The sequence below is a fragment of the Kogia breviceps genome, chromosome 10, assembly GCF_026419965.1.
Source record: "Kogia breviceps isolate mKogBre1 chromosome 10, mKogBre1 haplotype 1, whole genome shotgun sequence".
Classification (NCBI taxonomy): Eukaryota; Metazoa; Chordata; class Mammalia; order Artiodactyla; family Physeteridae; genus Kogia; species Kogia breviceps.
Window position 1 is genome coordinate 21442854 of NC_081319.1, and position 13273 is coordinate 21456126.

A 13273-nucleotide genomic window follows, 5' to 3' on the forward strand; every position below is an offset into this window, starting at 1 on the left:
ACATACCTATATAAATATATATATATATATATATGTATACGTAAACTGAATCACTGTGCTGTACACCTGAAACTAACAGAACATTGTAAATCAACTATACTTCAGTAAAAATAAATAAGTAAATAAATAAATGTTCAGGGCATTGAGGTTTGATATATTAAGAGAATAGCATAAATCCTTCAGGTAAGCAGAAAACCATTAAGGTTATACATCTTTCCCTGTTCACAACTAGGAATTGGATTATCTAAGGGCAGTTCGTTCCAAATGCTCAGGTCTCTGTGTAAGGCTTCTAATGAGTCTTATAGGAGGTGGCGTTTACTAACCACTGTTCCTGGCAGTGTTCTAAGTACTTTGTAGGTCTTAATTCAGTAATCGTATGTATTCCACTTTATGGTTGATTTAAGAGACTTTCAAAGATAATTTGGTTTAGAGGTGTTCTCTTCACATGTTGACTTTGGTTCCTAACTCCACTACTGCTTCTGGAGGATTTACTGCATACCTCCAGCTGTGCTAGGCATACTTTTTTGTTTGTTTGTTTGTTTTTGTTTTTTTTGCGGTACGCGGGCCTCTCTCTGTTGTGGCCTCTCCCGTTGCGGAGCACAGGCTCTGGACGCGCAGGCTCAGTAGCCATGGCTCACGGGCCCAGCCGCTCCACGGCATGTGGGATCTTCCCAGACCAGGGCACGAACCCGCGTCCCCTGCATCGGCAGGCGGACTCTCAACTGCTGCGCCACCAGGGAAGCCCTAGGCATACTTTAAGGAGAGAAATGGGGGCCTAAATGGAGAGTCTGCCCAGGGTTTCATTTCTTCAGCAAACAAACAGGCACAGATACTGAGGAGACGGTTTCAAGCCAGTTCCTGGCCTGGATGAATTCACAGTCTAGTTAGCAGCCAGAGGAATCTATGAAAATTAAGCAATATTAAAGCTCTAAGAAATGGATGAATTCTCAAACCATATGAAAAACCGAGGTCATGAGTCTTGCCCCCTCTTACAAGCATGACACCTCAGTGAGACATAGCTCAGGGATTCCTGAATCATTGTGTGATCTTCGGTGAAAAGTATTCCTTTAAACGTTTCCTAATGCTGTTGACAAGAGGCGTCTCCATGGAGATCTCCATTTGGGTTTTGGTGTTCTCGTATTTGTCCAGGACTTTGGACTTCTGCTTGGACTTTCCCATTTATTACCACATCTAACATATGAAAAGCCTCCTGTAGTTATTTCTTATTTGTGGCTCTGATTAGATAATGCCTTTCTTCCCCTTCAAGTGCTGGGTGTTGCATGAAACTTTCAGAAACCAAAGAAAGAGGGCTGGGATTGCATGTGGATGGGCATCAGGGCACAGCCCTGAGGTAATGCCTCTTTAAACAGCGAGGCCAGGGAGAAGCAGGTGTAACTCAGAAACTTCAACATTCCTGGCCGTTGGCTCAGGACTGGGGCAAAGGTGAGAATGGAGATAACACTTCCTGGACCCAGTGCGAGGGTGTGAACCTTGCTGATACCAGCAGGATTTGGCCCCATGGGCCAAAAGGCATCACATTTTAAGGAATTAGATGGATGGAACAGTGCTCCCAGAATTCCCTTTTGGAATTTTCCTCATTCCTGTCTACACTTTATATAGCTACAGAAATGTTTTATAACAGGCGCGCATCATTCTCATAGAGAGAGAAGTTTCCAATTATTGGCCGAATTAGTCAGGGGTTTTATAATCTCTTCCGGCCACCTAAAGGCTCTCCGGGTGACTCAGTTTTAGTAGTAAGGACAATCACCATTTATTGGCAACTTACCCCTCTGCCATCCGACCTGCTCAGCGCTTTACGTGTACTCTCCCACTTGAACGTATGCAGCAGTTCTACGTAACGAGTGCTGTTGTTGTGTGTATTATTATTATTCCACTCTTGCAGCTGAGGCAGTTCTGACTTAGAGCGTTTAAATGACCCTGCCCAAGCTCCAAAGGTAGTAAGTGGCAGAGTAGGAATCGGGTCACAGCTCAGACATCCTAACCACCACGCTTCTGAGTTATGAAACCTTCCAGGAAGCTTAAAGTGGGAATGGTACATCTCTGAGTCAAAACCTTGTGGCATGCAGGGCCACAGATGAGATTTGAAATGTGTTCGTCCCACACTGTCACATGTGCTTTGTGGGTGTGAGAGACAAGAGGAGGAGGTTGGCCTCCAGGAACAGGAACAGGAGGAGAGCTGGAAGGCTCCAGGAACAGTGTGGGGTTTTTGAGTCTTGGATGACTGGCATGGCATTGTACAGCCATGTACATGGCATGGAGCAGGACTGGTTTTAGAGACAGGACAGCAAACGCCCAGCGATGAGGCATTCACTGGGTTTTGCTCCCAAATTATGCCCTTGTCTATTTTTTTTTTAACCCTTAAAAAAAATTGTTTTTAATTTGAAGTATAGTTGATTTACAATGTTGTGTTAGTTTCAGGTATAAAGCAAAGTGATTCAGTTATACATGCATATATATATTTATGTTTACATATATATGTGTGTATATATATATATATTCAGATGCTTTTCCCATATATGTTATTACAAAATATTGAGTAGAGTTCCCTGTGCTGTACAGTAGGTCATTGTTGTTTATCGATTTTATACAAAGTAGTGTGTATCTGTTGCTCCGAAATCCCTAATTTATCCTCCCCACACCTTTCCCCTTGGTAACCAGGTTTGTTTTCGAAGTCTGTGAGTCTGTTTCTGTTTTGTAAATAAGTTCATTTGTATCATTTTTTAGATTCCACATAGAAGTGATAGCATATGATATTTGTCTTTCTCTGTCTGACTGACTTCACTTAGTATGACAATCTCTAGGTCCATCCGTGTTGCTGCAAATGGCATTATTTCCTTCCTTTTTGTGGATGCCCTTGTCTTGTTACAGATTAGTCCCTCAGAAGAACTAAATCTCTTCTTCCTGATATCTTTCCTATACTAGTTTCCCTCCCTTACCCCACCCCCAAAACTTCTTTTTAAAAGGCGAAAATGCGCCTTGATGCTGCTAGTGGCCCGGTATTTCCTTTGGCTGGGGAACGGGCAAGTCTCAACAACTCAGCGTATGGAATGCTTTTCCTCTAAAGGTCTCCAAAAACTCAAACTTGTCATCTTACCTTTACCATTGAGCCTATGAAGCTATCCAGCCACCATAGCCTGAGTGGGACACTGGGAAGATTCTTTAAATATATGAGAATTTTTTCCTGGCTTGTCTTTTGGGTTATTTTTTTAATAGCATGTCTTTCAGTTAACTTTATTCACATTTATAACAATAATGTTATCATTTATTGCTAGGCACAGTGCTAAATATTTGCACAAATTAGGTTATTTAATCCTGGTATCATCCCTATACAGAATATATTTATATTATTATCCCCACTTTACAGACAAAGAAACTAAGCCTTAAAGAGCATAAGCTATTTGCCCAATGTCACATGACCAGTAAGTGACCAAATTGGAATAGGAACTCTGTTGGTTCCCAACATTGGCTTGTAAGCTCTATTCTGCACACAGCTGATTAATGTGCATCTAAATGGCCTAAACAATTCTCACTTTGAATAGTCCCACTAATTTTGTCTTTTTTCATTTTCATTTCTAGTGTCTTCGACAAATGCTTCCGGGAACTGGAGGACCCAGTTAACTATAGGGCTATCTGAATACGAGACCCCGGCACATTCTTCCTACACCAGCTGCTATGGCAACATCTATAATCCTTTGCCCTCTCCAGGCAGGTGAGAAAGGCATGCTTAAAAATTTCAGCACCCTGTTCCTGGTCTAAAGAATTCAGGAATCCAGTTTTATTTTATGAACGCTAAGTAATCTAGCTCAAGGGTTGGCAGATTATAGTCTAAAACCGGCTGTCACCTATGTTTCTAAATAAATTTTTATTGGAAAACAGCCATGCTCATTCATTTACATGTTACCTATGGCTGTTTTTGTACTATGAGGGCAGAGCGGAGTAGTTGCAACAGAGATCTTTTGGCCGACGAAGCCAAAAATATCTGGCCCTTTAAGAAAAAGCTCGCTGCTGCTCAGTCTAGCTCATTCAAATCTGACCCTCTTCTCAGAGTCCTGTACATTAAATTTTGTGTCTGAAGGGTTCTTTTTAATTGCTATACTTGAAACTGTACTATTGATATACCCAGTTAAGATTTTTCTGGAACCTTGCAGGAAAAATAGCTCTACCCCGAAAAGGCTGTTCATACCAAGATTCCTCATAGACAGTTGGTGGGCTTGATTTCAAACATTTGCTGCCTTTTTGTGTCTAACCCTATGTTCATTAAGAAGCAACAGACGCAGCCAGCTGTCCTGTGTCTGTCATAGTAGTTCTTTGTAAACATTTAGAGGAAATAGACAAGGTCAATTTGTTAAAATGTGATTATTAAAAAGATTGCAGGGTTTCCCTGGTGGCGCAGTGGTTGAGAGTTTGCCTGCTGATGCAGGGGACGTGGGTTCGTGCCCCGGTCCGGGAAGATCCCACGTGCCGCGGAGCAGCTGGGCCCGTGGGCCGTGGCCGCTGAGCCTGCGCATCCGGAGCCTGTGCTCCACGACGGGAGAGGCCACAGCAGTGAGAGGCCCGCGTAACGCAAAAAAAAAAAAAAAGATTGCAAACTCTGGATTACGTTTTTCAATTCTTTGCATACATAGGAGGAGTTAAATTTGAAGCAGTCATTTTTCTCGATCACTTTCTCACAGAATATGATCTGTACCCCTGGTGCCAAGGAGTAAAGCATTTTCTGTTTCTTTTTGTTTTTGTTTAAGAAAATTTAATTTTGCTTTCTTTACGTCAGATTGCATCAGGCATAGGAGGCTTACATAGACAATAACTTTTAAAGGTGAATACTGGTAAATTTGAGGTTAGTTTCTTACTAAAGCACTCAATGTTATAAGCAGATTGGAGATACTTCAACCCCCAAAGCTTGTTTTTCTTTTCCATATTTAGCAAAAGATTTTCTTGGCTTGATATATTAGGCCAATTGTCTCAACTCAACAAGGGGCATGCTCAAAATAGAATTTTAAGGAAAATATACTTCAGAGGACGTCAGATAGCTTGGACTTCTGTCAATAATGCTTGCAAGTGAGTTAAGAGCAGGAAGACTTTGGCCCAAAATTTGAGCTGAACTTTTTCAATTCAGTTCTAATCATTTTGTATAATACATTTGCAAATAATTTTCCTGTTTGTATACTTTCACTTTCGTTTTTGTTGACTGAGTTAGAAATGATATAAAATAAACCATTCAGGGCATAAGACAGTTATAATATCCTTAACACCACTTTCATAGGACTCGGGAAGTGTTAAATATTTTTAGAGACAATCTGTTTTTACAAAGTCTGTCCATCTATTACAGCCAGGCCAACATGGCTTGATAGCAGAGTCTGAAGGGGCATGATATACAGGAAATTAGAAACTATTTAAAGACTCCTATTGTGTATGTGTACATGTGCACATAATATGAGCTCATTGTAGAAAATGTGTTCCCATTTTTTTTTTTACAAAACTCTTTAAACCTTATTTTATGCAACTAATATGATATTCCACTCAATAAATATGCCGTACTTTATTAACAGTTCCCCATAGTTTGATTTTAAATGGCTTTTAAATTTTCTTTCTTTTTTTATTGTAAATAAAATACAATACTTTGTGCAAAATATTTGTCTGAATTCTAGATTATTTCCTTAGGACACATTCCAATAAGTTGGTTTAATGGATTAAGTTGAAAAGCATATTTTTTAAGCTCCTGCTTACTAGAAAGATTTGCCAACATACCCTCCTATCCCAGAGAATTATGGGAATGCTTATTTCTACCCATTTGTCCATTTAGGATTTTATTTTTATCATGTACAGTCTGATCAACTTAACTTGACCTATTAATAAGGCAAGTATAACAATCCTCCCTAAAGCTTTAGAAATTTGTTCTAAAACTGCATGGTTTTTTTTTTTTTTTTTTTTTTTTTTTTTTTTTTTTGCGATACGCGGGCCTCTCACTGCTGTGGCCTCTCCCGCTGCGGAGCACAGGCTCCGGACGCGCAGGCTCAGCGGCCATGGCTCACGGGCCCAGCCGCTCCGCGGCACGTGGGATCTTCCCGGACCGGGGCACAAACCCGCGTCCCCTGCATCGGCAGGCGGACTCTCAACCACTGCGCCACCAGGGAAGCCCCCGCATGTTATTTTTTATGAAAATGTAATTATTAAAATAAGAGAAGAATAGGGTTTCAAGATAAAGATAAAAAACTGTAGATCTGCCCTTAAATTGAAGATTTGAAATGCTTAGCCATAGATCAGTATGTTTTAAAAAATGAAGTGCATGTTATTTAGAGATTCTTACCTCGGAGTGTCCAGGTCTTAATATTATAGAAAGCTACAAATTTATACCAATAAAATTTTTTTCCTTTATGATGTAGTATAACTGTTAGCAGCATAAACTTTCTAAAATTAGAAATGTTCAAGTCTCTTCTGCTACCTCGTATGTAATATAGTCAAATTCCTGGCTCTGCTGCTGCAAACCATGTTTTCAAATAACTTTTTTTCTTTCACTTCCTGTTTTCTGTTTCCTATCCTCTTCCTTATTGAACACTCCCTATTACTAGGCAGAACCAAGGGCTTCTGTCTCGGAGAATGGTTGTATCTCCAGAAATGAGATCAGTTTTCAATTCTCTTTTAAGTGTAGCCAGCTGTAGTAAGTACAGTCCCTCAAATCGGTGTGTTGCTTCTTGCATAGCAGCAGTTTTGCGTGTTCTGACTGATGTGTGAAGTTACAGAAATCTGCTTTTGTGTTTATATTAGAAAAAAACACTAAATATCTGGTTTTGCGTGGTGTTTATTCCCAAAGCTCTTTTCCAAAGGACTTTTTATTCACCTGTACTAAAAGACGTTGAAGTTTAAAATAAAAAGAAAGCTACTAACTATCTAACCTATTCTAACCTACTGTTACAGGAATGAGGTTTTGCTTATTGGAATGGTCTGTATAATGGGATGTCTTCTTTTGGATGTACCTTCCAAATGGGCCTGTGATTGTTTTATGTGATGCTGTTTCCAATTTACACTTGACCCATACACCCTAGGGATGTAAAATATGTCCCAAGGTACCTTCGCCTCCCTTTAAGTATATTCCTTTGTTTCTAAGAAAAACATCTAGTATATTTCCCTTAATTTGAAGACTGCTTAAAGTGTAGCTGTCAAAAATACTTCAAAAGTCAAAAATACAACTCTCACACAAACCTAAAATGAGCATATGTCGAAGATTTATTTAGCTCATTCATGAAAGAACTAACAGAATGCTAAAGCTGGTTCCCAGATAATTCAAGAGACTGAATTCCACACACTGAAAGGGAGAGTACTGAGATGAGACTACTCAATTCAATACAAAACCAGTTAATATCCTACAGGGCAATAAAACTATGACCGTAATCTTTGTGCTAGACAGAAGTTATCTGTATTTCTTCCAAACAAAAACCCCCAAGTTAACATGTAACTTAACACAGTCTGAGTCCTCATCCATGGTAAATGTAAGTTAGACCAAAGTCTATCTCTCAAGAGAAGTAAATACTCCTTGCATGGGCCCGTTAGACCATGTTCCAGTATGACGTTGAAAAAACACACAGTCGGGCTTCCCTGGTGGCGCAGTGGTTGAGAATCCGCCTGCCGATGCAGGAGACACGGGTTCGTGCCCCGGTCCGGGAAGATCCCACATGCCGCGGAGCAACTAAGCCCGTGAGCCATGGCCGCTGGGCCTGTGCGTCCGGAGCCTGTGCTCCGCAACGGGAGAGGCCACAACAGTGAGAGGCCCGCATACCGCAAAAAAAAAAAAAAAAAAAAAAAAAAAAAAGAAAAAACACACAGTCATCCCTTGCCTTATTTCCAAGTTTTGGATAGTTTTCTTAACAGTGTTTTCTACTAACTTCTTTGAGTATAGTAATCTTTGTACTCTGAGAACAAAAATGACAACGAGTTGTAACTTTTCTGGTTTCCTTTCGTAGACCATACACAGAGACCGGTCAACTGGACAATGCAGAGGGAAACCCGCTGGAAGACAGCCTGGAGAATAGTGAGCAGAGGCTCTTTTGGCATGAAGACTCAAAGCCTGGAACATTAGTCTGAACTGCAGTTGAGCCTCTTGACCGAGCACTGCGTTCTCACACTAGTGTGCCTTGCAAAATGCGTCTGTCTTCCCAGAAGGCTGTTGGCTATAGAAACCTAAAGGCATCCAAGATGGAAGAGAGGACTCCCGTGGCCCCGGAAGTGAATCACACACTAAGCCGCACAAAACCCCTGAACAACAACCCACCTTTCCAAGTCTAGGTGCTAACCTAACAGAGCAAGGTCAAGACCACACGTGAACCATTGCCAAGGAGGACTCAGCCTTTACCAAGAGCAAGCACTTTTTAAGAGAACGAAAGTTGTTGAAGGCAGACCTCAAAACTGTGAAAAGTGCGTTCAGGGTCTCCAGTAGGAAAGGAGGACGGGGGAAATTTCAGAGCACAATTCAGAATGATGAGAGAAAGGGAAGCCAGAAGCTCGTCACTGCTCACCATTGGAAAGTTTGAATTTGTGAGCTGGTGAAGAATTACATACTATGTCTACCCGGACAGGAACAATTTAGACAGTATTAGAAAATTACTTGAAGAGAAGCTGGATTTTTTCATGAAATTCTGAATGAGTGTAAATGTTTTTAGGCGATTATAAAGAGTGATGGTTTTCATAAGCACCATAAGATGGGTTCTGGAAAGACTTATGGCTGTAGCATCCTGTAATATAACTTCATGGTAGCAGATTGGGGAAAAATGAAGCAGCCCACTGAGTAACTGACAAACTCCGCTTGGAAAATTTTCTAAGGTACACTATCATTGACTTCCTTTTTTCTTTCTACTCCAATGGCGTGATGAGCTATCGTTCAGGCTGGTAACTCTCCAACGCAGCTGTCATTGCAATGGCAGACTTGATATGGAAAGTTTTTATAACCAAGAGTTTGAAAAAGTATTTTAAGGTGATAACAGCAAGAACCCAACACAATATAAAGAAAAAAAACCCACGAACACCACATCATTTTAGATGAATTGCGTGCCTTAAAATGTGAACATTTGAAGAGTGAGCATATTGTCTGGATTCCCCAGGTAGTTCTAAGTCACCGAGTGACAAAAGCAAGATTAGTCATTAAAAACAAAAACGAAAACCTTCCAAGCTGCCGTAAATTTAATTATGAGGCTAAAACTACCTCATACTTTCCTTGGAAGAAATAATTCGCTATGGTTTATCGTTGGATGTTTTGGGTTGTTTTTTTTTGTTTTTTCAAACAAATATTTCCATATTCTAAATGGATCTTTTTTTTTTTCATCTTTACTCTGCTTCAGAATTCCATAAAAGGTGCTCCTTCCCCCTCTTTTATACAGTTTTCTTGTTCATATTGTGAATAGAGAAGTTTCTGAACAACTTTTGGGGAACATTTTCTATCTATATTCCAAAGCATGTAATATATACATAAAGTTGATTTGTTAAACTGGTCCTTAGTCATTTGTATCATTGAAAATGAAGTTTGGGGGAAAAAAATTTGGAAAACAAAAAGACATGCAAAAAAATAACATTCCTTTTTGCATATTTGTATAGCCTTCTAGAAACAGATAATACCCTTTTGCATATTCTTTACTGTTCTGACTTTTTTAGACCTATTATTTTTTTTACATAGGTCAATAAATGAGAGGTGTGCTACTGAAAATGTTTATGTATCCTTCCTTCCATTTATGTCCAAGGTTCATACAAACCAGCTGAAGGTACTCTACTTCAAGTAATCAGGTTGGACAAGATTGTAGATTTTTAGTTATGGTATTGCCATATTTTATTGATTCCAAGATGCCCACTTTTTCATACCTACATCCCTGAAATCAGGGTGCATCTTTTGATTGCTGACGTGTTATAGTTGAATTGGCAGTGTTTTCGGTTTTTTTTCTTAGTGAGACATAACGTAACGCTGTGTCTTAGAATAAAGTTGTCTTAGAATTGGTGAAATACGGTAGTTTATTACCTCATGGAGGATAACCAGTGTAGGCTTCCTAATCTTACTAATGTTTAATTGTAACAAGTCATTTATTCTAGGTTTTCAGACTGGCAAACAGGTCTTTTAAATTCAAGAATATATTTCATCTGACATCTTTTAATCCCGGACGGCGGGGAGAGGGGAGTGGGAAGTGAAATATAGGGAGATTAGTATTTCTGTGCAAGTACCTTATATGGAAACAACCTTTTCCTGTTCAAGAAATGGTATGCTCAGAATGGCAGGTGTACCTTGAAAAAACAAATAAAACTTGGCTCCCAAACGGAAAAAGAAGGTATAGAAATGGAAGCACAGCGGGGCTGCTAAATGATTTTCCCCTCATCTTTTTTGGAAAACATTTCTCAACCACATTATTGATATGCTTATTAATAACTATAAAGTGACAGAGATAAATTTTTCAACATGTCAAATTGATGTTTTTTATTACAAAATATCATATACTCATTTTAATTTCAAACATGAAGAAAATATGTAGCATAACAACATAGTTGTACCCTATAAGCCTAACATTATCAGATAAATTGTTAATTTATTGTATAGCAGTTCAGATTTTTTTTCTATGCCTATAGTAATTTTTTAAAAAACAGCATCATATTACAAGTACAGTTTTACACCAGAACCTCTTGGGCCTCACCCTTTGTCAGTGTATATTGATCTACCTCATAAAGATGTATGTTTTACAAGGTGAATTGAAAAAAATTGCCTCACCTTCCTGGATGTTTAATTTTTTTTTTCTATATTTGAGAAAATTATTCAAGATTCTTCCCTGTATTCATAAAAGCTTAATGTTAAGCAATAAAGATTCCAGAATTGTTTTGAACTGTTAGTTTAAAGACTGTTCTTAGGAACAAAGCTTCAAACATCAGTCTTTAAGAGCTTTCAGAATTGGAATAACGACTTTCTTTGGTAGTGTAGAAAAGTTCTGATGTTTTTTCTAAACTATCAGTGGAGAAAATACCGTTTTTAAAAATTTCAGTCATTGTGGGCCTATATTCTGCAAAGAGAAAGAAAGTGAATTACTAAGGGAAAAAAATTAGGAAAATATCTATTACTAGAGAGGTGAAATAAGAGATACAAAAGTATACATTCGTATTTATTATTAGATTCATCAGACTTAAAACTACTCTGTCAAGTTTCAATCCAAGTTTTTAAACACTGACTTAAAATTTCTGTTCTTAGCTTGTCCCAAGTTCTAGTAACAGAGTTTCTAGATTACCTCTTGAGTAACACTGATCTGGAGTTCTATCAAAGGAAGTGCTGCCTCCACTCTTAATAATAAGGCAAGTCGAGCTTCCCTGGTGGTGCAGTGGTTAAGAATCCGCCTACCAATGAGGGGGACATGGGTTCGAGCCCTGGTCCGGGAAGATCCCACATGCTGAGGAGCAACTAAGCCCGTGCGCCACAACTACTGAGACTGTGCTCTAGAGCCCGCGAGGCACAACTACTGAGCCCGAGTGCCACAACTATGGAAGCCCACACGCCTAGAGCCCGTGCTCCACAACAAGAGAAGCCACCGCAATGAGAAGCCTGCGCACTGCAACGAAGGGTAGCCTCTGCTGCACGCAGCTAGAGAAAGCCCGCATGCAGCAATGAAGACCCAACGCAGCCAAAAATAAATAAAATTAAATCAATTAATTAAAAAAAAATAAGGCAAGTCATTCATAGTGCTCTATGATCTCACAAAATGCAGTCCATTTCCAGAGAGAAAAATCTTTAAACATATATATGGAGTCCGGAACATGATGCAAAACTTAACTCACCTTTCAGCACAAAGTTTATTGGGCCCTTCATCCCCCATGTTTCTAACTCCATTCCTATGCCCTCCTCTGGATTTCCATAGGTCTTTTCTACTCCTCTGCCTCCTCTTCCTTGTGCCACATGGAGCAGGAAAAGAAAGGTATGTCCCTCTGCAAAAATGTATTTGCTCATGTCATCCCCACATCGGCCCAGTGAGGTACATAGTGCTATTATATCTCCATTTTACAGAATCTGAGAATTAGAAAACTCAAGTAATTTGCCAAGTCATGTAGCTATTGAGAGAAAAGCAGGAAATAGATCCTGACTTGTCACACTGCAACTCATAAACTGCTACTACGTTGTTGTTCCATGAACAGTGTCTCCACAGTAAGGGGAGCAAACAGGATTTTTTAAAAATACGTTAATGAAAATTGAGTGGATATATGCTAAGCTCAGATTCCCTTGCTCATTACTTATTAAAGATAATGGGCCCAGTTTTCTTTCATTTACCTGTGGCAGAAAGGCAGAGAAGCAGGCTTCAGTCCAAACACAGGTCAAGATGACCCTTATTTAGGATACTACCTAGTCTTACATGGTTGCCCACGAGGTCGCATTATTTATTGCTCTATGAGCTCATCAGTAGACCAAGTACATTTCTTAAATTGTTTTCTAGTCAATGAAATGTCCCATGCCAGCAAACAGACTTGTTACCATCACAGATAATGATAATGAACTAAATATTGATCTGGAGCACTGAAAATATCTATTGATCCTTCCCCATTTCCGATTGCTCAGGACAGTATGATGACATGAAGTTTATATGCTATTCTACCCATACCCTGAGGTGTCCTGTCAGGATTCAGCTCTATGAGATGTCTGTGCTTGTGGCCTAAGCTCTTTGATTCTCTCTGGAAAGAGTAAATCTGAGATTACTCTTTAGAGTAATACTCTGTTAGAACCTGAGCCCACTTCCAGAACGTCCTTATTACGCTTCGATCCTCTTCTACCTTTGGTGATTCATTGAGCGAGTCTATCTTCCCTGCAAAAGAAAATAGGAAATATGCATGAGCTCTGTGATGGTCATGCTTACCTGAGTACTGTTCTTAACACTAACACACATACAAACACATTCTCACCATTTCCTTTTGCTTTCCTATACCAGCAGCCTTGACAAGGACCGTATCCTGGGACCTGGGAGAGGATGGGAGCTTACGATAATTACCTTTTCTTGAATACTTATAATATTCATGAAGTGCCCAAGGCTTAAAAGTTTTGTGATTTCCAACTGAGGCATTTGGAAATGTGTTGCTGTGTTTTGGAATCTCCTAATGATTTGGAAGTACTGCTGGCATTTAAAACCAGGGACATTAAACATACTGCAAAGGCATGGGATGATCCAACACAACAAACAGTTGTTTTATCCAACCTGCCCAAAATACCCCACTGAGAAGCCCCGGGTGACGTGTCTAGGAAAAGGTGTTACATCAACCC

General features: G+C 39.6%; 1 protein-coding gene across 11 annotated transcripts in view; it reads left to right on the top strand.

Moving 5' to 3' along the window:
• The window catches only part of FRMD4B (FERM domain containing 4B), a 333168-nt gene extending 322487 nt beyond the window's left edge, over nucleotides 1–10681 (top strand). For 6 of the 11 annotated variants that reach the window (XM_067043674.1, XM_067043676.1, XM_067043671.1 and 3 more), the window contains 3 exons: nucleotides 3598–3730; nucleotides 6588–6676; nucleotides 7977–10681. In XM_067043674.1, the coding sequence (XP_066899775.1) occupies nucleotides 3598–3730; nucleotides 6588–6676; nucleotides 7977–8092 (338 nt within the window). In that variant the 3' untranslated portion in view covers nucleotides 8093–10681. The remainder of the gene's footprint in view (nucleotides 1–3597; nucleotides 3731–6587; nucleotides 6677–7976) is intronic. The other 5 variants (XM_059077841.2, XM_067043672.1, XM_059077840.2 and 2 more) reach the window with 1 other exon arrangement.
• The last annotated feature ends 2592 nt before the right edge of the window (nucleotides 10682–13273 follow it).